The 24,895-nt window shown below is 40.2% G+C and overlaps 1 protein-coding gene across 3 annotated transcripts in view; it reads left to right on the top strand.

The window, feature by feature from the left end:
* The first annotated feature begins 600 nt into the window (after positions 1-600).
* The window catches only part of DYNC2I1 (dynein 2 intermediate chain 1), a 41,190-nt gene continuing 16,895 nt past the window's right edge, over positions 601-24,895 (top strand). The window contains exons 1-10 of one of the 3 annotated variants that reach the window (XM_090047590.1): positions 602-754; positions 6,698-6,751; positions 7,279-7,708; positions 8,786-8,841; positions 9,547-9,864; positions 13,557-13,624; positions 14,753-14,810; positions 19,309-19,383; positions 19,927-20,131; positions 21,816-21,918. In XM_090047590.1, the coding sequence (XP_089903716.1) occupies positions 740-754; positions 6,698-6,751; positions 7,279-7,708; positions 8,786-8,841; positions 9,547-9,864; positions 13,557-13,624; positions 14,753-14,810; positions 19,309-19,383; positions 19,927-20,131; positions 21,816-21,918 (1,382 nt within the window). In that variant the 5' untranslated portion in view covers positions 602-739. Of the gene's footprint in view, positions 755-6,697; positions 6,752-7,278; positions 7,709-8,785; positions 8,842-9,546; positions 9,865-13,556; positions 13,625-14,752; positions 14,811-19,308; positions 19,384-19,926; positions 20,132-21,815; positions 21,919-24,895 lie in introns of those variants that run through there. The other 2 variants (XM_090047591.1, XM_090047592.1) reach the window with 2 other exon arrangements.

The following is a 24,895-nucleotide window of genomic DNA, read 5'->3' as shown; positions in this document are numbered from 1 at the left end:
TGGTTTTGAAAGGCCCTATGCCAAATCCACACAGTCACCCTCATACTGGTGCTTTCCATCCCTGATGGCATTGACTTAAGTGTGTGCTTGGAAAAAACAAAACACCGTCATCATTAACTAGAGCTGAACTGTACTTGGAAGCAGAGACACGCATAGGTTCATTTAGTTATACTAAACAAAAGAGGGGTGTATTCAGGGAACCAATATTCTTTAAAGCTACTATATTGTTCAAGTTTTCTGTAAGGCTGTTATCTTCATATGTTCTAGCTTACAAATTTAATTCATTTGGTGTCTTTTTTAACCATCGGACACGGTTGAACTGCTCCAACTTACTGTCTCTCTCCAGCCTTTGGGTAGCGTGTACTATTTGTGTTGCCTAGTTTAAATCAAGTTAAATGTCTCTATCATATTGCCTTACTTTGGCTCCGAATTTCTAAATTAATCCAAGGGTGTGAAGCGCAGCCTGGGGAGCCATGTCACGCAGCTGGATGAAAATGTGGCAGCAGTGGAGTGTAACAAGGTCCGGGCCGGAGCAGAGAGCGGCGCTGCCAGTCCCGAGCTACAGCCTTGCGCACCTGCCCCACCCGGGAAGCGCGGCCGGGACGCAGCGCCAGTCCCACAATCCTTTGCGGCGGGGGACGGAGGGGTGGATCGAGCGCTCGGCCGATCGGCTGCTTCGACTGCGCTGCCCGTTGCTAGGCAGTTTGCACGCAGTTGCCGTGGTTACGGCCCGCCTGCCATGGAGCCCGACAAGGTGAGGGTGGGCCGGGGCTCCCCGGGGGCTGCGAGTCGCAGGCGGGGAGTGGGGAAGCTGGGTCCCCCGTGCCAGTGACTGCTGCCACCTCTCCCCGCCCCGCCCCACGCTAGTACAGGCAGAGCAGGGCCAAGCCGGGCCCCTTTATCCCCACGGTGTGCGGAAGTGAGGCCGGGTCCTTCCCTCCCACAACCCTCGAGGCCAGGCCACATCCCTCTGCCACCGGGTTGAGCCGGGGCTGGGCCACCCGCCAGCCCTCCCAGATTGGCCAGGAATCAGCATCAATCACCCAGTGACAGTTGAAAGTGATTCGAGAGATTTTAATAGGATGTGTTAAGAAAGTAAGTTAATATAATATGTTGTGGGGGAGGATGCTGATCTCCCAGAATAGCTTCAGGCAGAGTTGGCAACCCTACCGGCCTGCCAAGGCAAAGGTGCCTCTGGAGGTCCCTTCTCAGTGAGTCTGTGACATGCAGGCAAGCGTGTCACATGTGAGGTGCGGGGGCTCACCTCCAAGGAGGCCTGTGTCTGACACTGGGCATAGCGGTTCAGGAAGGACATGGACCAGTTGTGAGGAGTCCAGAGAGCAGACTGGAGGCCTAGACAGCACAACACGCATAGAATAATTGGAGTATTTCATCCAGAGGAGAGAAATTGGGGGTGGGGAGTAGAATTTGATAACAGTCTCCAAATATATATACATTTTAAAAGTTGTTTATAAAGAGAATAGTAATCATCTATTTGCTCTGTGTACAGGGGCAGGACAAGAAGTAATGGGTTTAATTGCAACAAAGGAGATTGAGATAGGATATTAGGAAGCATTTTGTAACTATATGAGGATGGTCAAGCTATTACGATGCATTACCTGCAGAGGATGTGAAATCTCCGTTACTGGAAAATGTTAAACGCTTGGCTGGGATGGTCCTGCCTTTAGCAGGGGGTTAGATTAGATGACTTCCTGAGGTCCCTTCCAATCCTATTTTTCTGATTTCCTCACCATGATCCCGGTATTGCAGAGGTGCTTGACCCTCAGTTCACAAGCCAGATTCAGCCTGCTGAGCCACATCTTCCAGTCCATGGGGTTCCCCACAAGTCTGGTAAATTGGTGATGGGAGTGCTAGCAATTAAAGCTGCCACTGCTTCCCTGCCACCAAATTTCTAAGCTCCATGTGCCTGGATCAGCTTCAACTGGGCTGGCCCTGCACAGAGGGGTCGGGCCCCATGGAGCCTCATGCAACAGTACTGAGCCCAGGATAAGCCATTGCCATATGGTAGGATTGGGTCCCTGGGTAGACTGTTGCTGTGTGGTGAGACTGGGCCCCATGCAGCAGAATCAGGACCCAGTTGGGTACATACTGAATTGGGCCCACACATCTAGACTTTGATAATGAGATACTGTAGTTTATTGAAAATAGGGAAGCATGGTTGTTTCTTGGAGTCTAGATGAAATTTCTTATTATTTGTGACTACAATTTTTTATTTATACTTCTGTGGGAGTCCCCACACTTATCATTAATATTGTACTACTATGGCAATATTTGAAAAAGTTATAAAACACCAAAATGAAAAACTCTGGCGTTCACTAGAAAACTAGTTAAATCTCTGTATGCCATAATCATGTAATTTTATCACAATTTGGCACATTAACATTTGGTAGCTCTAGGTTTCACAGTTAGTTTGTTTAGCTATATTTAGACTTATGTGGGTTTACATAGTGAATGTAATGACTTGGCAATGCCATTACAATTGCATGAATAATGGTATTTAATATGCACTTAAGGTATATCACATTAAAAATGATATGGTGATTCATGTGGTATTGCAATAGTTTCATTACTTCTCCAACTTCTTAGCTAGCATATATGATCAATAATTATCCTGATAAGTGAAACAATGCCACACAAGCCCAACTGTCAGAGGGCCAGAGGCAGTCATGCTATCGGACAGTGTGTCTTAATTGAAGAAATGAGCCTTTTACTGTTTCAGTTAAAAAGAATCAAAGATAGCATAATTTATATTCTCCCATCTGAGACTCTCTGTATTATAAATGGAAACTGATCTATAGAGTACAAAGGACCTCCTCCTGCTTCCTTGACTGTAGTAGCTTCTCTAGGCATATTTTTGAGTACTATCTCTAATAAGTTTATTTGCTCTTCAAACCTGCTCTTTAATTTAGCTTGTTAAAAGTAACAAAATCATCTGATCAGCTGAGTTAATAGCAGCTCAGCTATCTTTTTTGCCATATGCTATGGGACAGGTTGCTGATATATAGTTTCATTTTTTGAAGTAGAACTGTGGCATTTTATACCAGCTGAGTATCTGTCCCCTGCTCTCAATTTCCAATGATGTTTAAGTGTTTATTTTTAGAAGTGGTATTTAATTTAAATCAAGGTAATCCAATCTACATAAAAAGGTTTTATTTTTAATTTGTTTTATCCACTCTAACTCTTAGGGATTCCAAATCAAGCTCAAATGTGGATCATCCTTTACTGCAAGAAGCTGGTTTCTTAGGCTGTCCTTACAACATGTACTTTTCCTGGAAGCTTTTGTAACAATAATTTAGTGTTTTTCTAGTTTATAAGTGGAGGAAGATAAGAGAAGTAAAGTTGAATTCCAAAGGACTTGCATGCTAACAGACAAGTTTTTCAATAAGTCTTTTAATACCTGGGAAATATTATTCCAGCCACAGAGCACCAAATAATTATTTCAGTTTATATTAAAGTCTCAGTGATAAATAGCCTATAAATAATTAGTAGACAATTAATAATGTTTTTAAATGGTTAATTAATTGTTATACATGGGTATAAAATCTGGCATATAATAGGTTGCTTTTAACCATCTATTATTCCTTCTACTAATAATGTAATAAATGATGAATAATTTGTCAGCTTATCAAACATGATTAGCACATGCTGTAGATATTTAAAAATGTTCATAAGTGATCCCTTATTGGAACCTTAGTACGGCGTGTGATTCAAATCAGGAAGCCATCCCTTAATTGGTTAATACCGGAATTAATTTTTTAGTCTTTGTTCAATATACATGTTCTTTTCTATCAGTTTCTCAGTCTTCTAGTATTTATTTTAATGTATTTTAGAGGACAGTTATGATCCAATTTAGTGGTTTTCAAGCAACTTCTCAGTTCCATGAATTTTACTTCAGTAAACAGTACTGCTTAGTCATGGTCTATTACTATTATTATTGTTTTTCTCCTTTCACAATGTTCTACTTGTTAGTTCTCATGTAGTTTTTCTGCCTTAACCTTGTCAGAATTCTGAATCTGATCATGCGTGTCCTTAAGTTGGATGGGTAAAAAATTGGCTGATGGGGCACACGCAGAGAGTAGTGGTGGATGGGTTGTACTCAACCTGGCAAGATAAGAGCAGTGGGGTACTCCAGGGCTTGGTCCTCAAGCCCTCACTGTTTAACATCTTCATCAGCGAGTTGGACAAGGGGGTGGAAAGCATGCTGTCCAAGTTTGCTGATGATACTAAGATGTGGGGTGAGGTGGACATGCTTGAAGGGAGAGAGAGGCTGCAAATTGATTTAGACAGACTACAAAAATGGGCAGATGAGAATAGGATGGGGTTCAACGTAGTCAAATGCAGGGTGCTGCACCTTGGGAGAAGGAATCCACAGCATACATGCAGGCTGAGGAGTTTCCCTCTTGAAAGCACAGAGGCGGAACGGGATCTTTTAGTCATTATTGACTCCCAGATGAACATGAGGCGCCAATGTCAGACCACAGCCAGCAAGGCCAGCCATACCTTATCATGCATCCAGAGATGCATCTCAAGGCGGTCCAGAGAGGTGATACTCCCCCTGTATGCGACTTTGGTTGGGCCGCAATTGGAGTACTGCGTCCAGTACTGGGCGCCGCACTTCAAGAGGGATGTAGCCAGCCTGGAGAGGGTTCAGAGGAGGGCCACCTGCTTGGTGAGAGGGCAGCAGGACAGGCCCTACGAGGAGAGTCTGAGAGACCTGAACCTGTTCAGCCTCAGGAAGAGGAGGCTGATGGGGTACCTGGTGGCTGCCTACAATCTCATCAGGGGAGATCAACAGCAAATAGGTGGAGCCCTTTTTTCCCCAGCACCACTTGGTGTGATAAGGAACAATGGTAATAAGCTGATGGAGAATAGGTTTAGGTTAGAGATCAGAAGGCAATATTTTAGTTAGGATGGCCAAAATCTGGAACCAACTTCCCAGGGAAGTGGTCCTCGCCCTTACCTTGGGCAAATTCAAGAGGAGGTTGGATGATCACCTGTCTGGGGCTGTGTGAACCCAGCATTCATTCCTGGCTGCGGCAGGGGGTCAGGGTAGATGATCTGTTCAGGTCCCTCCTGACCCTAGCTACTATGAAACTATATAAGGCTGTATTTTAGAGTATAAGGTATAAATATGTCACAGAGTGCCCTACAGGGCATGCTTGCCCAGAACCGTCTGCAGCTTTGTCCAGTCTTTGGGAGAGACCCCTGAAACCAGCCCTTGCTCCTTCCCACTGTGAGACCTCAGTCTTATGGTCTCTCAACCTCCTCTGGTTCTCCATGGCCCTGACTCAAGGAGCTAGTATCCAGTTACACTCCTGAGAGAGCGACTTTACCTCCTGTTGGAAAAAAGGCTACTTAGCCAGAGGTTTCTAACCCCGCTTCCCTGCTCCTCTGGCTTTAAATCACCCCATGTGAAGTCTAGACGGGCTGTATACAAGGTGATTTAAAAGCTCGTGGACTGTCTGTTGACAGTCTCTCCTCTTCCCAGGCAGAGGAGAGGACAGGTTGTCAAGTAATAGGCTCCCTTAAGTCAGGGGTGGCCCCAGGGAGCAGCCCTTTAGTGCCCCCTGTAGTGTAGCTCTCCAGCTTGGGTCTGGAATGCACCTCCCAGACTGTTTTCTACCTGTAAAAATTTCCTGAAAATTTTGCTGGTAGAAATGAATGCATGTACAAAGCCACAAGTAACACCTTCTGTGTTCATTTTGCTTGGAATATACTGTGATTTAAGTTTAATTTTGTTGTACTCCAGTGCTGGTTATGGTCCTGGGTGTGACCATAAAGTGACTGGAGAAACTGGTGACAATATGATGGGGCTGCTCGTGGCATGGTAGCTCCTATAAAATACCAGTATTGCAATCTCCGGAGTAAGGTGGGTATAGGACAGCTTAAAACCCTTGTCCCCACTGCCATGCGGATATTCTTTGGTTGAAGTTAGGTCTAAGAGACGTCGCTCCGACAAAATGCTCTTGCTGAGATATTAGGCAGTCAGCAGCAGTTCTATCTGTTGCTCTCTGGGAGAAGCTACATCCATTGAGGCACTGAACATCTAGACTCAGTATGGCCTTTGGACTGTCTCAGTGCTATAAAGTGGGGTTGGTAGGTTTAGGGCAGCCTCCATTCCTCCATACTTTTGCCTGTGTATACACATTGAAGGTCTTGGTGTGTTGGTCACAGGACTCTGTAAGGGGCATAAGTAACCTGAGCCAGCTACCAAGGCATTCAAGCAGCCCTTTTCAGGGGTGGACCGCTTGTCTTGCCTGAGGTGTGCCCTAGAAAAGGTGGGCTAAAAACCCATGCCCCCATCCAGTCTATCCTAGCCAAAATAAAGTATAGTGACTCACATGTTAAAAACTTGTAACCAGCTGTGTTGGTCTTGAGTTGGGCTTGTTGGCCACAGGCAGATTCGTCAGATACCTAGCTGAACTTCTTGCATGTATACCATGATCCAGAGTATTGACAGTTGCCTATACTTCAGTGCTCAGAAAGTGCTAACTGTGTGTTAAATCTCTTATGAGGGAAAAAATTACAGTCTTGAAATGCCTAGGCACAAAGAGTTTTTAGTTGGAAATAGCCATTAGAAAACTTGTTATTTAATAATATAGAAAGTGGTTTTCTTTGAATCTGAACTCAATCATTCAGTCTTCCTTAAACTTGTTTATGTTGGTATTTTTTCCAGAGAAGAACCAAAGAAGATACCTGGAAATCAGATGAACTGAAGAAACATCTTAGGGTAACTTTCTTTTTTATAAATTAGTGAGAATCAGTTTAGGTGTTTTCTGGACCACCTTTAGTGAAATTAATTATATGTTTAAGATGCAAAGACAACAAGTTCTTTTGATTTAGATTCAGTTAGATTGTATATTAAGAAAAAAGTTTTCTAATTATTACAAATCACTTAATGCAAACTTACTGCATACTTTTTAGTTAAGAAAGAAATTTCAGTGGGGAGGCTATATGCATGGGCTAGCCTATATTATTTACAGAGAGCTGGCATCCTTATTTTTATGATTGTACAGAATGTTGTATAATAAGTTGGTTCTTTTACACCAGTGGAAGTAACTCTCAGCCCAAGCAGGCTGTGAGAGTTTTGCTACTTAATCTCTTACAATTTACTTATTAAAATAAAAGAATATTCCATGATGGCTGTTGGTCAACATTTTTCTTTCCAAAATCTGTGCATCTTTTGGGGTGCAGAAAGCCATAGGAACAGAGTTCCTAAATTATAAATATGCATTAATTTTTGTTTTTAATCTTTAGGTGTCACAATCAGATAGTCAGTCTGAAGACAAGAAACACAAAGAAAAGAAATTGCAAAGAGAGAGAGAGATTCATGACACGGTTGATTACAAAGGATACAGAGATCAAGACAAAGACCGAGGAAAGACCAAAGAAAGGACGGGAGAAAGAGAAAGATTTAAATCTAGTGAAAGAGACAGGGAAAAATTGCGGGAGAGAGAAGGGGGAAAAGATCATCACAGAGAACGAGAGAGAGAGAAAGTTAAAGATAAAGATGCAGAGAAGAAAAAATATAGTACAAGAAGAGAAAAAGAAAAGGAGAGTGATAAGGAAGCACAAAGAAAACAAAAAAGGGATCATTTGAAGCAAATGCTTATACAGAGTGACCAGAGGGCTTATGAAGGAAGGGAAAAGGGCCATCATAGAAGGAGAGGGAGCAAGGATCATTTAGGTATGTGGCTTGCTTTGCTTTATATATTTTGAAGTATTTCACTTATGTTTATAGATAAAAATGGGCTGAGAACATAAAGACAATGGACTTTGGCTGCCTATCATATGTACCTTTAAAAATAAAATTTGGAGATTTTCAAGGCTGATTATAACCTGAAAGATTTCCTCTCGCTGAGTTGCTGATGGTAGTAATGACAATAACAATTTTTGGTAATTAATTGAATGGCAGACTAAATCATGGCAATATATGGGACATTTCCATTAGGTACCTGAGCCCTGCCTACCTGAAGTAACAGCATGCTTATTGATAGGGGTCTCATTAACACAAGGAGTTGGATGGCCAATTTCTCAGGGAGAGTGCAGGGCCAGCCACCATTTTCATGGGCTGATTCCAGCAAGACCCCCATGCCTCTGGCCCCACCCCTTGCTGATGATCAGCTGCAAGGGCTGTCCGTCATACAGCCCCGCCCCTCACTGCTGTCCATCTTGGGCTGCCCTTCACACTGGGCAGTTGTCCCTCCCGCCCCCCCCCCCCATCAGATTGCACAGCTGGGTTGCAGTGCCATGAGGGCTGCTGTCTCTCTCTGGGGAGCCAGCATTTTATTTTCATTAGGGTTTTTTTTTTTTTAATTATTATTCCTGTGGATTTCATGGACATTGCCTGCAAAACAGTCAATTCTGGATTTCACAATTTCTGTAAGTTCCTACTTATTGATGACTGACAGGTGGAGGCATCCTTGATTTTGGTAGGAAGTAAAGCCTCTCACAAGAGCATAGAGATCTTTCAGGAAAAACCTAGGAACAGCCAATCCCAGGGAGAAAGTTTAGGCAGAAATATATGTTGTTTTATTCTTTGCTAGTAATAAGTTCAAACCTTAAAAAGGTGATAGATGTGAACTTTATTTTACATTTATACATTCTACTGAAAGGAAGGTAGGAGCTCTATTTACATTAACACCTGTGTCAATGAACTGTAGAATAAGCTTCCAATATGAAGTCTAAGTTGTTATGTGCATACTTAGGGTCTTGAATGTTACTAACAAAATATGTTTTTAATTTCATATTTAAAATATTTTAGAAGACAACACAAAAGCAAGAGATGAAGAGAAAGAAAGATGTCATACAGAAAGAAAGGTAAACTGAGGAAATAAATTAAGTGTTTTATAATGGCATGAGATAATGGTGAAAGATAACAAATAGATTGGACATCAAGAAGTCTCCAGCATCTGGCTAATCCAAAATACATGTATAGTGTTTCTTACATATTGTTTGTTGTTTACAAGTATTTATTTGAATAATTCCTTAATTGTATTTATTAAAGGAGGAGCATCCTGTAATTTCATAAGTAAAATATTTTAAATTTGATTTGTTTTAGGTATTGTCATAAATAATCTTCAGGGAGTCATTTTGCTTTAAACACAATCAGAAAGCAAACTGCTCTAGTTTATTTGTGTATAGCATCATCCTAACTGTACATCAAAAGGTTTTACCTGTTATTTCGGTCTTTATTTTAATAAAATATTATAGGTATATATCCTATTTGATTACAGAATACATGCACAACAAATCAAAGAGTAAAAATTATTTGTAAAGAATTCATAATCTAAACAGGATCTTATAGTTATAATGAGATATGCAGTTTCCTAGAAGTAGTATTGGAAGCCCTAGTTTTATTGTAATTTGAAATGTGATTGGATACAATACTTAATAATATATTGTTCAGAAAGTGCTTTTCTGGCAGATCTATCCATTCCTAACTTCTAGAATTATAGAATTACAGTACTTCTCTTATTTTAATTACAGATCTTCCAAGAATTCTAATTTATATTTTTTTTCCAGAATAGCAGCAGCAAAGATGCTCTTGACAAATTTTTAACATATAGAGATGAAGGTGAACGTAGGCATATGTCACATAAAGATCAAGACAGAGAGAGGAGGCACAGAGAGAAAAGAGAACATGAACATTCAGTTAAGGCAGGAAGAGAAAGACACTCAAAAGACACAAGTCATAAGTCCTTTGAAAAGCATGTGGAAGAAAAACATGAAACAAAGAGACATCAAGAAGGATATTACCATGAAAGTAGAGAAAGCCAACCAAGGGAGAACAGTGAAAGAAGGCTAGGAGAGGAAAGTGAAAGACAGAAGAGGGATCTTAAGGTTAGTGTTTGTGAAGTTTTGATACTTTGTAACTCTGTCATGATGATACTTTATTAAAATAGAAGTAGATGTTAATTTTTGGTAATGTGAACATGAAGAGATAATGCCTCAAATGATAAATTTTCACTGAATCTTTGCTTCATGAGACTACATATCTTGCTGTTTCCTGAAGTGCTTGACAAGGCCCATCACCAAAGACTTTTATAAATCCCGAGTGGTGAGAGGATTAGAGCAAAAGGTTGGTTTGTGGCTCAAGAGCTGGTTGAAAGATAGGAAGCAAAGAGTAGAGTCTAATGGTCACAATTTTGGGAAGGAAAGAGGTTAAAAGTGGGTACCACAAGGACCTGTGCTGGGCCCAGTTTTGTTCAACATTTTCATTAATGGCCTAGAAATGGGGCTGCACAGTGAAATCTCCAAATTTGGGGCTGATACTACATTATTCCAGATAGTCAAATTCCAAGCTGATGCAGAAAAGCTGAGGAAAGGTCTCACAGAGCTAAGTTAGTGGGCACTCTAGATATAACTTGTTCAGTGCTCTCTCTCTAAACCATCTGCTACTGCCACTGTCAGTGAAAGGATAGTGGGGTAGATGGACCATTGGTCTGACTCAGCATGGGGCTTCTTAGGTTCTTACATTCTAAAATAGGGTGCTTAACGCCTGGCCCTCAGGCCAGATCCAGCTTGTGGTGCCTTGTCATCTTCACTAGTATATGGAGAGCCTAGGCCATGGCCCTGCATGCCAGATGAGGCATGCAGGATGATGGGGGACCTGATCCTGGCACTTGGGTGTAACAAGGGGACCTGGAGCATAGCCCTGGCACACACAGCTGGCCAGGGGGTGGCAGGTGTGTCTAGGGTCCAATCTCAGCAGGCAGGGGTGGCACAAGGCCCCAGGACTTAGCAGACCCCTAGCAGGAGGGGTCTGATTCAGTCTGCAGACTGGCACCATGTGCCTCATCTGGCCTCTGGGGCCAAAAGGTTGAGTGCCACTATTCTAAAAATTGCATCTGATGTTATATACTTATGCATTCTAGAATGAATGTAGCCTTGAATTCAGTGTCTGGCAGTTCTTATACTGTGACCATGAATTTCTTACTTAATCTCCCCTTCAGAATACTAGTAAGTTGTCCAGAAAAAAACAGTTTGATGTGTTTGCAGATGATGTGACCTTGGTTGCCCACAGTGAATCTTCCCTGCAAAATCTCTTGGGCAGATTTTCTGAGTCATGCAAGCGTTTTGGGTTGACAGTTAGTCTCAAGAAGACTGTGGTCACGTACCAAAGGATGGAAGAACCTATATCTGACATCACTCTGGAGAAAAATCTCTTGCTGTTGTCAACAGTTTTGTTACTTGGGCTCGATAATCATCGGGAATCTTCACTTTCAGACTGAACAGACTAACAATTGAAAAAGCAGCTAAGAATTCTGGGCTATTATAGTAATGTGCATAGAATAATAACAAACTATCTACTAAGGTGAAGATGCAAATCTAAAAGACTTGCATGCTGTCATCCCTGCTTTATGGTTCAGAAATGTGAACTACATGTTCTAGGCACATCAAGGGATTGAACAGCTTCCACAAGAGTGACTGTGTAAGATCCTGAAAATAAAGTGGGAAGACAAAATACCAAACACGGGTGCTGGAGCGTATAGGACTGACACACCTAGAACCCACTATCAAGAAGAGGAGGTTGCTATGGCTTGGTCATGCCAGGAGAATGAGAGGAGACCATTTCCCCAAGAATATTTTGTACAGTGAGATTCTAAGATGGCTCTAGAAAGTGGGGTCGCCCTCTATGGCAGTACTATGATGTGTAAAAATGATATGAAGACATTCACGGTAGAAAGCTGGGAGGAGAACACAGAATCTCATCTGATCTAGTGGGAACACCTGCCACTGTGTGCAGCACAATGTGAAGCTACTTTGATCCAGAGGATGGAAGCAAAGTGAGAAAGAAGAAATCAACATGCTGTAAACTTGGAATCCAACTCAGACAGCACATGGATTTGTAACAAACTGTGTTGCTGTCAAATTGGGCTTGTTCACCACAAATGGACTCATCAGGCACCTGACTAAACATCTTACAGGTACACAATGATCCAAAGGATCTACAGTTGACTATAACACAGCAGCCCTTTTTATGTCCATGGGGGAAGGACAATAATTCTCTTAGGCTTCTTGTAAATCTCACCTCTTATGAGTCATTTGTTGTCCCCAGGAAAGTAGTAAACTGCTCTCTTTCTCTCATGCCCAGGATTTGGCGTGCAACTCCTGATCCATATTGTGCCTTTGGCTGAAGGTATAATGAACCAGATCTATAGGTTTTTGGGCAACACAGCCTTTCTCCCCAATCCAGTCATATTCAAACTGCTTGTTCCAGGAATTGTAGGCGTTACAAGCCAATATTTGTTAGTGCAAGTGATTTTTGTCAATATTTTTCCACAAGAATGGAAAGATGGGAATTACAATATGTAACACGCAACATCTAAATCAAATTTTGTGGGACAAATAACCACTTATGTATTACGCTGGCTGAATATTACATTTCTTTTGCAAAAAATGATGGTGTATAAGCTTCTCAAAGAAAAGGTTGGATGAATCTTTTTTTAATAGAAAATGTTAGCCTAAAAATATCAGTCAATACCAGCTTCCCGTATAACGTTTTTTTCCTTAGCCAGGAAGACAGGCCTACTACCCGCAATTCATGCAAGGTTTGTATTCTCTTGGAAATTTACTAATGTAGTAGTTCTAGGATATGTGAACTTTGGCATGGACAATTTTAGCCCTGAATAAGCATGTCTTTCTCTGTTAATTTAATCCATGAATTTAGTTTTAATCCATTTGGCTAGTTTAATCCATTTCCAAAGTAGTTTAAGCTAAATCGAGGAAATGGAATTCTTGTTCTGGAATAAAAGCATCTATGTGATTTTTCATACTTTCTGTATTATCTTTTTTGGTAAATTTCCAAATGTAGACAAGCTCCAGGTATTCAGGAAGAAAGGCATAAGTGGCCAAAGCATCATAAAAGGCAGTGGCAATAACTAACTCTGTGCTGTAAAGATCCAACTGACAGGGACAAGATTCCTCAAAATGAACCAGTGGCATGTACAGTGGAATGAACTCTTCTTTCCCTATGAAGAAGAGTACTGCCAACTTCCATTGAGTACATGCTACAGACCACAGTATATGTGCTAATGCTCTGAGGAGCTGATCTCCTTAGAAGTCAGATAGGTTTCACTCAGGCTGTTACATATTCTAAATGATTCAGCCTACCTGTTGCACAAAAGCAGCAGCTCCTATGCCCCTTTCCTCCGTTTATATAGAAATGCAGCAGGGCTCAAACGTTAGCCATAAGAATCAAGCAAATGTTTAGCATTTTCAGTACCAGTCTACAAGCTACATATTCAGGATTTGCTTTATTGATGTTTCTGCTATTTCCTTTGCTTAATGAAATTACTTTTCTTTCAAAGGGGCCTTAGTCCAACACAATTCATATGCAGTGGTTTCCTTTACAAGCAATGGAGTGTAAAAAGAATAAAACAGTATGCCATATGGGTTGTTTATGAAATAAAAGATTTTGCAGCACCCTCTTTATTCTACAAAAGAGTTATAACAGCTCATATACATTTTTTTCACTAGATTTCTTACAATCGGAATACTATGAATTGAACTTTTCTTTCAATTTTTTACAGAACAGTGAGCACAAAAACCAAGGACAGAGCCCAAGACAAGATATAGAAATCAGCTACCAGCACAAAAGGTACATTTAGATGTTTAAAATCATCACACAGTGTACAATACATGTCACCCATATAAAAGTCACAAATAAAATCACCACCGTGGACCTTATTTTTAAATGTCAGTATCCAGCAGCAGTTTTCACTGCAGCCTATCTATGAAGCATACTAGGGTCTTTTTATAAGCATTTTTACAACATTAATGTTATTCAAGAAACTACCTATTATGCCTTATGGGGCATGTCCACACATGCGCCCTACTGCGCAGTTGGCACTGTGCAGTCATTTAGTACTTGCTTTACAAAGTAAAGTAAGGAAACTTCACAGAGTGTTATCTTCAAAGAAGCAGAACTGTAGGCAAGTAATTTTCATTTCTCATTTTAAATTCTTTAAAGACCTTAAAATGAAAGGGTTTTCTCTTTCCTAGAGTGTAAGAATAAATCCCACTTATTTACTTCCACTCTTTGTTTTTGTCATGCCCTCAGCCCTCTCTGTAACACAGTCTCAGCAACTGTTCTGCTGCTTTGTCTGAAGCAGGTTGTGTTTGAAATTCATAAACTCAGCTGGACTCGATGATCTTCTGAGGTCCCTTCCATCCCTAATGTCTATGAAATCTATGAAACTTGCAAGATAGTAAGACGGGCTGCCAGAAAGCAACCAAGTTTGTTGGTTTTCTTCTCATTTTCAAGGGCTGATTATGCTGTCTTCATAGTTCTCCTAATTTCAAAATAAATGACCTGGTTGGAATGTAAATCTCTGATTTTCTGCATAAGAACACATTATGCTAAGTCAATCCTATGTCAGTAGTATTAGTAATAATAAATACATGTCCAGGATTAATTGTTCTCCTTAATTTTCCCTATAATTTCTGTTCAGGAATTGTAATAGGACCTGTCTGGCAGTATATTTGGGGAGCGATTATGCAATTCTCAACTGATTAATCACTTGGCTATAGGCTTACTGTCCCATATCTGAGACCTACACTAAGAAGCTAAGAATATAGTAGCTGGCAGCTTTTTTGTGGAAGTATGAGTTTACTGGCAGGTTTCAGCACTGCTTTTTTCTTTTTATACTAAGAACTGTTTTCTTCAGTGTAGTATTTTTCTCTGACTCAGAATTCAGATTGATAGTGAAATTCTTTTTCTTTCTAGGAGTGTGAAAGATACAGGAAAGAATTATGCAAAGGGAAAAAAAGAGGATACAAAACAGGTAAAATATTCATTTCAGAATATTTGAAGGCACCCCGCTTGCTGGAATTATGTAGTATCATAGTTACTAGACTATAGATGTTATCTCAAGCTGATGGTGCAATGAAAAAAAGATAAGATAAGATGTATGTCCATTAAAAAGTTTCTTAAGTAAACATGATGTAGCATAGGAAGATGGATTCACTTTTTAACAATTTGCTTACTGGTTTAATGTAGTCATTCACTCCAAATGTTATGCTTGGAAAAAATAAAGCCCCAAATTTGGAGAACTTTCTAAAGATACATAGCATATAAAACTTTCCATTTTTTCTGTAAATAGTTTATGTAGTAGCAAACAACTGAAATATGCTAAATAGTTTGCAGCTGGCATGTTATCTTCAGTGAAATTCATATATGCCTAGTGACATAGTTGGTGCAAGGAGGAGGACAGATGGTTAAATATGCAAAGGCTTTCACTAGGTGTAGGGCCAAACTGGATCAAAATACATTTTAAAACTTTTCCAAAACCACTACCAAAATAGTTGTTTGCTTATTTTACCCGGGTTGTGAACTTCTAAGTCACCAAAACAGAATGTTTAATTATTGTGGCATTTTTATATATTTTAAACAAAGTTATGTAGGAAAGAATTTTATAATCTTGATACCACATCACTAATTCATCCAATAAATCTAAAATTCTGTAGTGGATGGTTGTGTTGGTAGCTACACACATAGAACTTTTGGGTCAACAGGTGACAAAGCAACACCTGTGCTGGTCCAACTGCCCCCACGACTGCAACCAGCCTGGTCCCAGCTGGTGCTGCTGGCCAGGGCCCAAACCCTGGCAGTTCCACTTCTGAACCCTATTGAACTTAGGAAGACTGTAGTAAGATTGTATTCAGTCCAGCCCTCTCCTATTTTAAGAAATTATTTCATATAATTCCTTTAAAAAATGTGTCAATCTCTATTTTAAAACTGGTTCAGTTTTCTGCCCTAGCTACTCCTAATAAAGCCAGAGATGATCTTCTAATTTCCAACTGAAACATATTTATTATAACTTATTTCCTCTTCCTTATTGTGCCAGCATTGTCCTTTAGATTAAATAATGCTTTTCTTTCTCTGAAGTTTACCTTTCCTGATGTGTATGACAGCAGTCATATCTCAGTCAGATATCGCTTGCTATGCTAAACAAGCCAATTTGGTTTAGTCTCTTTCTGTAAGATAGATAGCTAGGATGATCAACTCTTTTTTCTTGAACATGATAGACCAGAACTGTTCTCACCAGTATCTTGTCTAATGTTAACAGTATCTCCCTATCCCTATTGTAAAAACTTCACCTGATTTGTCCCAAGATCACTTCTATATGGTCCCTCACATTGAACAATTGTAGTCATCCTAATGTAATGAAGTCTTTCTCTTCCTCTGTTGTGCCAAATTATCAGCTTTCAGATTGTCGTAGAAATTCTTTGGAAAATCCTTTATCTTAGCAAAAAAAATGTTAGTTTGTTGTGATGTAATTTCAGCTTACCAAAACTGTATTTTATCCTACTTTTCATTTGTCTCCATATCTTTAATTATTCTTTTGTCAAAATTTGTTTTGAATGCTTGCATGTTACTTAGACTGTACCAGTAGGATTATTACCTGGGTTGCTTTCTTTTCCTATTCTTAAATATAAGTATATGTTTGCTATTTGTAACAGGGCTTTCCATTCCCTTAAGATGGAACAGTCAGCCCTGTTGAGAGAGCCCTGCAGCAGAGCATTTGAGTAGGAAGTGAGTGTCCCACTAGGAATCTTAAACTCCCAGAAGAGAAAGCAAAGGAGGCGAGAGCAACCTGTGAGCCAAACTGCTTGCTACAAGAAGCGATCAGATTGCTGTGCTAGAGGTATAGCTAGGGGTTTACCCAACTCAGGGAGGCAACCAGCCGATTTTGCAGGCAGATCCCAGGGCGACCACCACTTTCATAGACTGAATGCGGTGGAGTCCCCCACACCTCTGATTGTCTGAGGGGCCCTGGCAGTCCTGCCCCTCCCAGTAGATTGCAGTATGGCCTGAAACTATGGCTTAATTATCCTGATTAAGCCCAGGAAAGCCATTAATCCTTGTGTTAAGCATGGATTCATGGCTTCCCCAGTCTTAATCAGGGTAATTAAGCTGCGGTTTCGGACCATCACCAAGCAGCATGCTGTGCAACTTTTGGCAGGCTTGCTAAAAAACCCAAAGCAAACTCACCAGCAGACAGAGAAAAAGTTGGGAAGCTGTGCCATCTTGAGGGGAGGAATAGGGAGGGTGGGCGGAGAGGGCTGCTTGCATATTTTTGCTGCTTGCTGGTAAGTTTTGTTCTTTTTTTCTTTTTCTTTTGGCTGCAAGCCTGCTAATATCACAGAGCCCGCATTTTCTTGCAGAGCCTGCCTGAAATTGCCGTTTCTGTGAAAATCATTCAATCGCAATTTTGGTAGATCCCTAGCTGTAGCCAAAGAGTTCTCCTAGTGCCTGGGACAGGGCAGAAAGGTTTAGTTTTTTATTTGTTTGCTTGTTGGTCACCTAAAGACTGTTGTATTTAGGAGTGCTCCTCAGGGAGCAAAACCCACCAGCAGAAGCCAATTACACTATTCTTCAGTCATACAGTACTACCCCTGATTTGACTGATTGACTTCTGTGGATCTAGAGCACGTCTATTGTCACTTATCTAATGGAGTAAAGAATGATGATAAAGTAATTAAAACAGAAAAGTTGTAAGCAGGGCTATTTAGTCTACCTGATCTTTTTAAAGGAGCTTTTAGTAGATTAGTGAATGCAGATCTGGTTTAAATAGAAGTTTTAGAACACATAGGTAATTATTTTTTCAATGAAGTCAGGTCATAAGACATTGAAGGAAGTAAAAAAAAATTAAAAGGTTTATTCAGCTATGTAAACTTGCTCACAAAGCTAGTATTTTGTGAGAGAAACATGCCAAAAAATCCAGAAATAGAACCTACTATGTCTGTGTAGTATAGACCAATCAATTTTCCTGTTGCCGTTTAATATTCTGCATGGTTTCAGTTGGTTTGTGAGAACCTTCCTGTCTATAAAATATGTTGAAGAAGAAAAGTATCTGCACGTGCTAAGTTCAATAAAGAGAGGCAAACAAGTGAGGAAGAACATGTAAGGATCATTTTCTCTTGATTTCTTAAGACGATGGAAATATTACATAGCCTACCTTGCAAGTTAAACTACATTTTTCCCATACAATTCTACAGAATATTTTTTTGTAGAATAATTTGAATGCAACTAAATTGAAAAAGGACATAAGCCTTTCTATTGTGTTGGATGATTTTTTTACTCTTTTTTTTACAACTGTTGACAGACCTCAGATTTTACTGTATTGAAAATACTGTGACAGATGTGTTGTTCTGAAAACATTCAAAGAGTATTATGTTGACATGTGACAGATACTTTGTACACATGGGGTATTCAGAGACTTGTATTAATTATATAAAGAATATCTGTGTCATTAAGGATTTATTAGAGATTGCATTTTTGCCTGTATGGATAAGAAAAGGAATATTTTTAGCTGGAACAAATGTAACTATGGGTTAAACAATGTGAATCTGAATCTGTGAGGAGTCAGAAGTGCCATTAACTTGGAAACTGTGACAACATTATTCTTTCTAGTAATTTATACTTCATTGTTCTTAATTGTAAAACAACTGATTATTAGTATTGTATTTGTGCAGTAGGCTTTTCCCCATAAGTTCTTAATTTTATTGCTGTCCTATGCTCTTTCAAGATCCCTTTTTAAAGTGCAACCTGAAAGTATAAACGTTGAGTAGATTACTCTTTTTCTTTTTGACTCATAAGACTATTTAGTGAGACATTGGTTGAAGAGGGTGAAGGATCAAGGTTTAAGGACTAAGGCACAGTTATTTATTTTAGGCCATTTTGATAATAATAAAAATATTCTCTCTGTAAATCTAACATAGAGATGAGTCTGGTTTTGATAGATGCAGTTATTATTGAATGGAGATTTCCAGTTCACCTATTAAATTCATGGCACAGTACTTTAATTCCTCAGTTCAAAGCTGTCAATCCTAAACCTGGACTACCTGAATAAAATTTGAGTCCACTTATGATAAGCATAATAAGGATGTTTTTTGTTGAGTTCTTTGGAAAGTAGAGTACTTTTATTCTGTTATAAAACCAAGATGGAAACATTATTAACTTTGGGTGGGCTATTGAAAATACACATAGCTAATGCTTTTTAGTCTTCTAAAAAATAATAGGAAAAGCAGCTGTTTTTCATAGGACATGGTTCAATTGATCTCTACCTTGTTTTCCTTTATTGTGTAGTACTCATAATTACCACTTGTTGCTGCATATGCCTATTATGAACTGAATTGGTTGATCATTAGTTTTACAATTTAAACCTATTATTCAAGAAAATACAGCATTTTGCTAATGTTTTGGCAGACTAAAAATAAATATATTCTAAAGTTATGTAATGGCTTAATTTATTCTACTGTTCTATTTTTCTTTTTCAGGAAATTGAAAAAGTAAATACATACAATGCAGAGGCAGGTTATAACTATTCAACAAATTATGAAGATGATTTTGAAGTATGTATAATTGGGTTTGTCAGTTTGTAATAATTTTTAAATCTATATATAGCAATTCATTAGAGTCACTGTTATGATTAGGCCCAATTATTGAAGAATATGAATGAACATGTTTTGTGTACTTTTACATTTTCAGTAACAGGCAGTGTACCTTTAAATTTCTTGCCAGAAAATACCATGGCAATTAACTGTTTTATAAAAACTTACTTGTAAACGATATTATTTATTGGGTCTTTGATGGTGTAGGCTGGTAACCAAGTTTGACTTTTCTATTAGCAGGGTTGGCATTTTAGCTTCTTAAATTTCACCTGTTTCAGCTTTCTATAATCCAGCTATTCTGGCTTTTCTTGAGTAGATATTTTGAATGTTTGTGTATTGTCCCATTATATTCTGTTGCATACAGGAAAACATAAATTTGACATTTTGTTATAACTTGCCATAGTGTCATTAAAGTTAGTGAGTTTTACCACTGACTTTAGTGGAACTAGATTTTGAATGTTTAACATCATTAAAGTTTAACACTTATTAAAACAATTTTAATAGGATTATGAAGATGACTTTGATGATGATGATGATGAAGACAATGATAGTGAGGACAGAGATGCAAAACACCAGCCACAAGCAATTCCTGTTTCCAAAAACTTAGAAATAGAAGAAATTCAAAGAGCAATTAATGCAGAAAATGAGAGAATTGGTACCTTACTGCCAAAGCAAATCCTAAAAGATGATGAAAGGGAACCAGTCATGGGTACGTGCCTGAATATCAGTCCTTTTTTTCCTCCCCGTTAAATAAATAGTAGCTTTAGTGTTCACTTCTTTGTTCTAAAGGTCCGAGTTACATGCAAAATATTGATGGACTTCCCCTTGTGTGTAAGTATTGTAACAGCCACATAGCTAATTAATATTGGTTTACTTTGTAAAGTATGAAAACGTAGACTATCATTTAATATCCTGTGTTTCCACACTTGGAGGGCAGGGGAACTGAAAGTTTCTGCTTCTGTGATATTGCCCTCTGTTTGTCAAGATCCGATATGTTCAAAAAAGAGAAAATCAATAGTAAAATAATAATATAAAACAATAACATCATATTGCTCAGTAGATCCACTTTCTTTGGCATTCATAGTTGAATCTACTGTATTGGCTAAGACTGATTTATCTTTGAACAGTATACCCATATGGATCAATGTGCAAGATCTGTATCTAAAAGCTTTTATACATTTTTACTCTTATTAAAATTTTAGGACTGACACAGTTGTGGAAGAAAAAATTGGAATTTTGTTTACTTGTGTATCATCAGGAGAGTTTAATTCAATTTTGGTTGTAGATTAAGAATTTTAGCTGTGATAGAATTTTAGACCATTTATAGAAATGCTGGGTTGGGGTGGGGGGAGGGCTTTAATTACAGTGGCTCCAAGAGTCTCTCTAATTAAAGTACCTGGAGCATTACATGTAGCAGTGTCCCTGAGCTGAAAAATGGCATTGGTTTGAAGTGAAAAATTGACTTTAAAGTGCCCCCACCACGATTTTTCAGCATGGAGATGCTGATGCATGTGATGCTGGAGTCCGTTAGAGAGTGGTAATTATCACGCTCTAATTACAGCTCATTGGAACAGCCTCCCTGCATATGTATAGGAACCCTTAGGTTTTTACTACTAAATTGATTAGTTTAATTGTTTAAACGTGGAAGTCTGTATGTTCAGTTTTGCAGTGTAGATTCAGATAAGAGTGGACATTTTTTGAAGCTTTCTATAGATGAATTTATATATTGCAGGTTTCCTATATTTCTTTCTGAAATGCAAAGTTAATTGGAAACTCCTACAGAACAGTTATTTATTTAAAAATGTCATATTTATGTTTCCAGTTATACTACATACTATGAGAGCGATTATTTATTGTAAATTATAGTCATCTCTGCTTCTTAATCTTCTGAATCCATTAGATTACGTCTGGTAAATTACAGATCTCCCCATGCTAGTATTTGGCACTTAAATAGCATTTTAGTTTTGAAAAGCACTTTACAAACATTATCTAATGAATCTGTGTAGCTTTCCTTTGAGCTAACTAATCATCATTATCCTTGATTAGGAATTGCCTTAGAAATCAATTGAGTTTTCAAAGCCCACACAATAGAAAGGGTGGGAACTAGAATTTAAGGCTGCTGACAGATGTGGAAATCCACCCCTCCTCTGTTGCCAAATTCCCAAGCCCCACACAGTCAGACCAGGGGACTGAGTCATGTCCCCTTTCCCCTGCGTAGCGGGATCAGGGCCACATCCAGCCCATGGAGTGACTGGGCATCATCCACCTGTCTCACAAGGTCCACTGAAGTTGTCCATTGCAGCATGACAGTTTTGTTGATCTTCATACTTGCTTTTATTTGGCATTTTTATATTTGATTTAATACACTAATAAAGCTTTACAATACTATGTAGAAAGGCAATATTCTTCTGCCAGAGGCTCTCATTGTGGAATGTTTATGGATTTTGCAATGGCAAACCAACGACAAAGTAACCGAAACACAGCCAATAAGCAGAAGTAAGTGTCATTAAAGAATTGATTGCATAAACTTGTTAAATAACTCACAACCTAAACTGTAAATTATTTTTATAATGTTTGAAATACATTAAGATATAAATAATTTATTTGTCCCACCAACTATATTTTGCTATTTCTATGCAGTTTGCTCATACTTCAGTTGTATTATGGATTTATTATTTATGCCAGTGTAGCCAATCTATATGTAATTCTGTATACCACCTCTGAACTGGATCCTGGGTTCCAGTACTGAATAACAAGTCTTTTAGTCTCTATTATGGCTGTCTCTAATAACAGCTTCTTGGAATAATCAGCATTCCATAAGGTAGTAACTAATCCTAAAATACTGCATTTTTCTTTAAACATTATGTCAGATGACATAAAAAGATTAATTTTACTGTTGATCATCTTCCAGAATAAAATACTTGAGCTACGAAATTCATAGCATGTAAACCCAATTGGTAACCATTTCCTTACAGAGCCAATATCCATTGCTGCTACAGTGCCAGATTGAGATAATTTTAAATGGGTTCAAATATTCCTGATTATTTTCCAGTCAAATCAGAGGCACACATCAAGAGAAGCTTATTTTTAATTTTAGATGATAATTGGTTCCTTTGCCTGGCAGGTATATCAATGGTTAAACCTTTATCCAGTAGATTTTTTCTTTAATAAAAATATATATATCGTACTGCTTAGGGTCCCAGGAGGCTTGGCAAAGTTCTGAAGGGGTGCAGGGGAAAGTGTTCCAGAAGATTTTACCATTACAATGCTGGATCCAGATTGATCTGTAATTACATACTAAAGTTGTATAGATTACTACACTTTATTGCAAAGCATACGCTCTTCCAGAATTGTGAAAAGAGTATTTATCATTCTGCACAACATTTCTTATTATATGCCCTTTCATAGCGTCGGTGTTGAGGAATATAAATTCCAGAGTTTCACTCAATTGAATAGCCTGTAGCACAGTGCTTCTCAGCCAGGAGGCTGGGAGATTATTTTAAGGGCGATGCAGAGAGCTGAACAATATTAACACTGTTCCGTGTGCAGACATCTACACATGATTCACAAGATAAACCCAGAGATTTCAAATAGGAAGCCATTGTTTCAAAAAAAAATTCTGCCGTGGTGTTCTTCCTAAGTTCTTTGCAACAGAAACATTGCTCTATAATTTTGCTTTATTCAAAATACTAAGTGAAAGCTAAGACCTGGCATTTTCTGAGAGGTTCCTTGAGTCTAAAAAGGATGAGAACTAGGGCTGTGCAAAGCATTGGTAGCCAATTCGATTAGGAGATTTGGTCTGATTCGGTGGCTGAATCTCTGAATCCAAATGGAATCTGGAGACCCATTAAAATGTCCGAATCGATTCGGAAGTCTCTAAATAGATTTGGAGAGATTCGGAGATTTGTCCATTAACTATACAGGCAGCAGTCTTCAACGACGCTGAACACAGCTACCTCCAGCTGATAAGTCTGTTGTGGTGGGCGGCGGGAGAGGGCAGATCAATGCCCCCACAGCGAGGGGGGGATTGGGGCTGGGGCTGAGGCAGGGGGAGGGAGGGCGTGGGACTTGGGGAGGGGGCTCCCGCCACTGATCACTGCCGTGCACCGCCAGTCTGGGAGCTGCTGTTCTGGTGGCTCCTCCAGCAGCTCTTGCCGCTGCTCTGGGAGGGCATGGGAGTGGGCATGTGCCCCGAGATCAGGGAGGGCTTGGGAGCAGACGTGTGCCCCCAGATCAGGGTGGGATGGGCTGGGCTGGACTGTGGTCCAGGAGGCTACCCCAGCTGCCTGTTGCTGGGCTACGCTTCATGGGGTGGGTAGAGCCAGGGCTGCACTCCAGATGGCTAGCCCCAGCCCAGAGCACAGCCCTGGCTCTGCCCATCCCACAGAGCGCAGTGGAGCGGGGGTATGGGGGGCTGCAGCCACCTTAAAATTCCCTCTAGCCCCTGCTGCCAGCCCCACCCCGATCCCGGTGCACGTGCCCACCCCCAAGCCCTGCCGCTGCTCACCCAGCCAGGGCGGGGCGGGGCGGGATAAAGCCATGGCTTGTCCGGGAGGCGTGAGGAGGCTGGAGCGGCTTCCCCCACTACGCGCCACTTGTCTGAGGCAGCGCAGTGGCACTATCCTGTGCCTCCTTACCCCAGCTCAGTGAGCAGCAGAGGAGCATAACCCCCTTCCACCACCTGCCCAGAGCACGGCCCAGTCCAGCCCACCCCACATAGATCCAGGGGCACACGCCCACTCCCATGCCCTCCCGGACCAGTGGCAAGAGCTGCCGGAGGAGCCACTGAAAAAGCACCTCCCAGACTGGCGGTGCATGGTGGCGAGTAGTGGCAGGAGCCCCCTTTCCTGAGTCCTGCATCTCCCCACCCCACCTGGGCAGCTTGTCTCAGTCCCAATCCCTCTGTGGGGGTATTGATTTGCTCCTCCAATGCCCCTTCTCTCCCCCTCTGCCCACCACAACAGATTTACCAGCTGGAGGCAGCTGTGTCCAGTGTTGTTGAGGACTGCTGCCTATATAGTCTATGGCTGAATCTCTGAATTGGCGCCGAATCTCTGGATCTGAAAAAGCCGAACTGAATCAGGACAGTGATTCGAATCACCAAATCAAATCATTTTTCCTCCAAATCGGCCAAATCCAAATCTGAAGCAAATACTTGCTGCTTCACACAGGCCTAATGAGAACCACTGCTGTAGTAGGAGAGAATATGATTTAAGATAACATGGTACAAAGTGTCAGGCTTTTGTTGCTGCCTCTAACACTGGTGTGTGTTCCTTGGGAAAACACAATAATCTGAATTCAAAACTCCTTACAAAGGCAGGGGAGAGATCCATTTCATTTCTAATGATTCATTGCTCTGTTAGGAAGTCTTAGCACTATGATTTAAACAGTGGGTCAGATCTGAACAATAAGGCTCCACCCAGGCCAGATCTGTGGGGCAGTACTACGGTGCATTAATTAAACTACAGCAGTA

This window comes from Crocodylus siamensis, chromosome 5 (genome assembly GCF_052110815.1).
Source record: "Crocodylus siamensis isolate JL-2025a chromosome 5, ASM5211081v1, whole genome shotgun sequence".
Lineage (NCBI taxonomy): Eukaryota > Metazoa > Chordata > Crocodylia > Crocodylidae > Crocodylus > Crocodylus siamensis.
The sequence above is the reverse complement of the archived record's forward strand: the minus strand, read 5'-3'. Positions and strand labels throughout refer to the sequence as shown.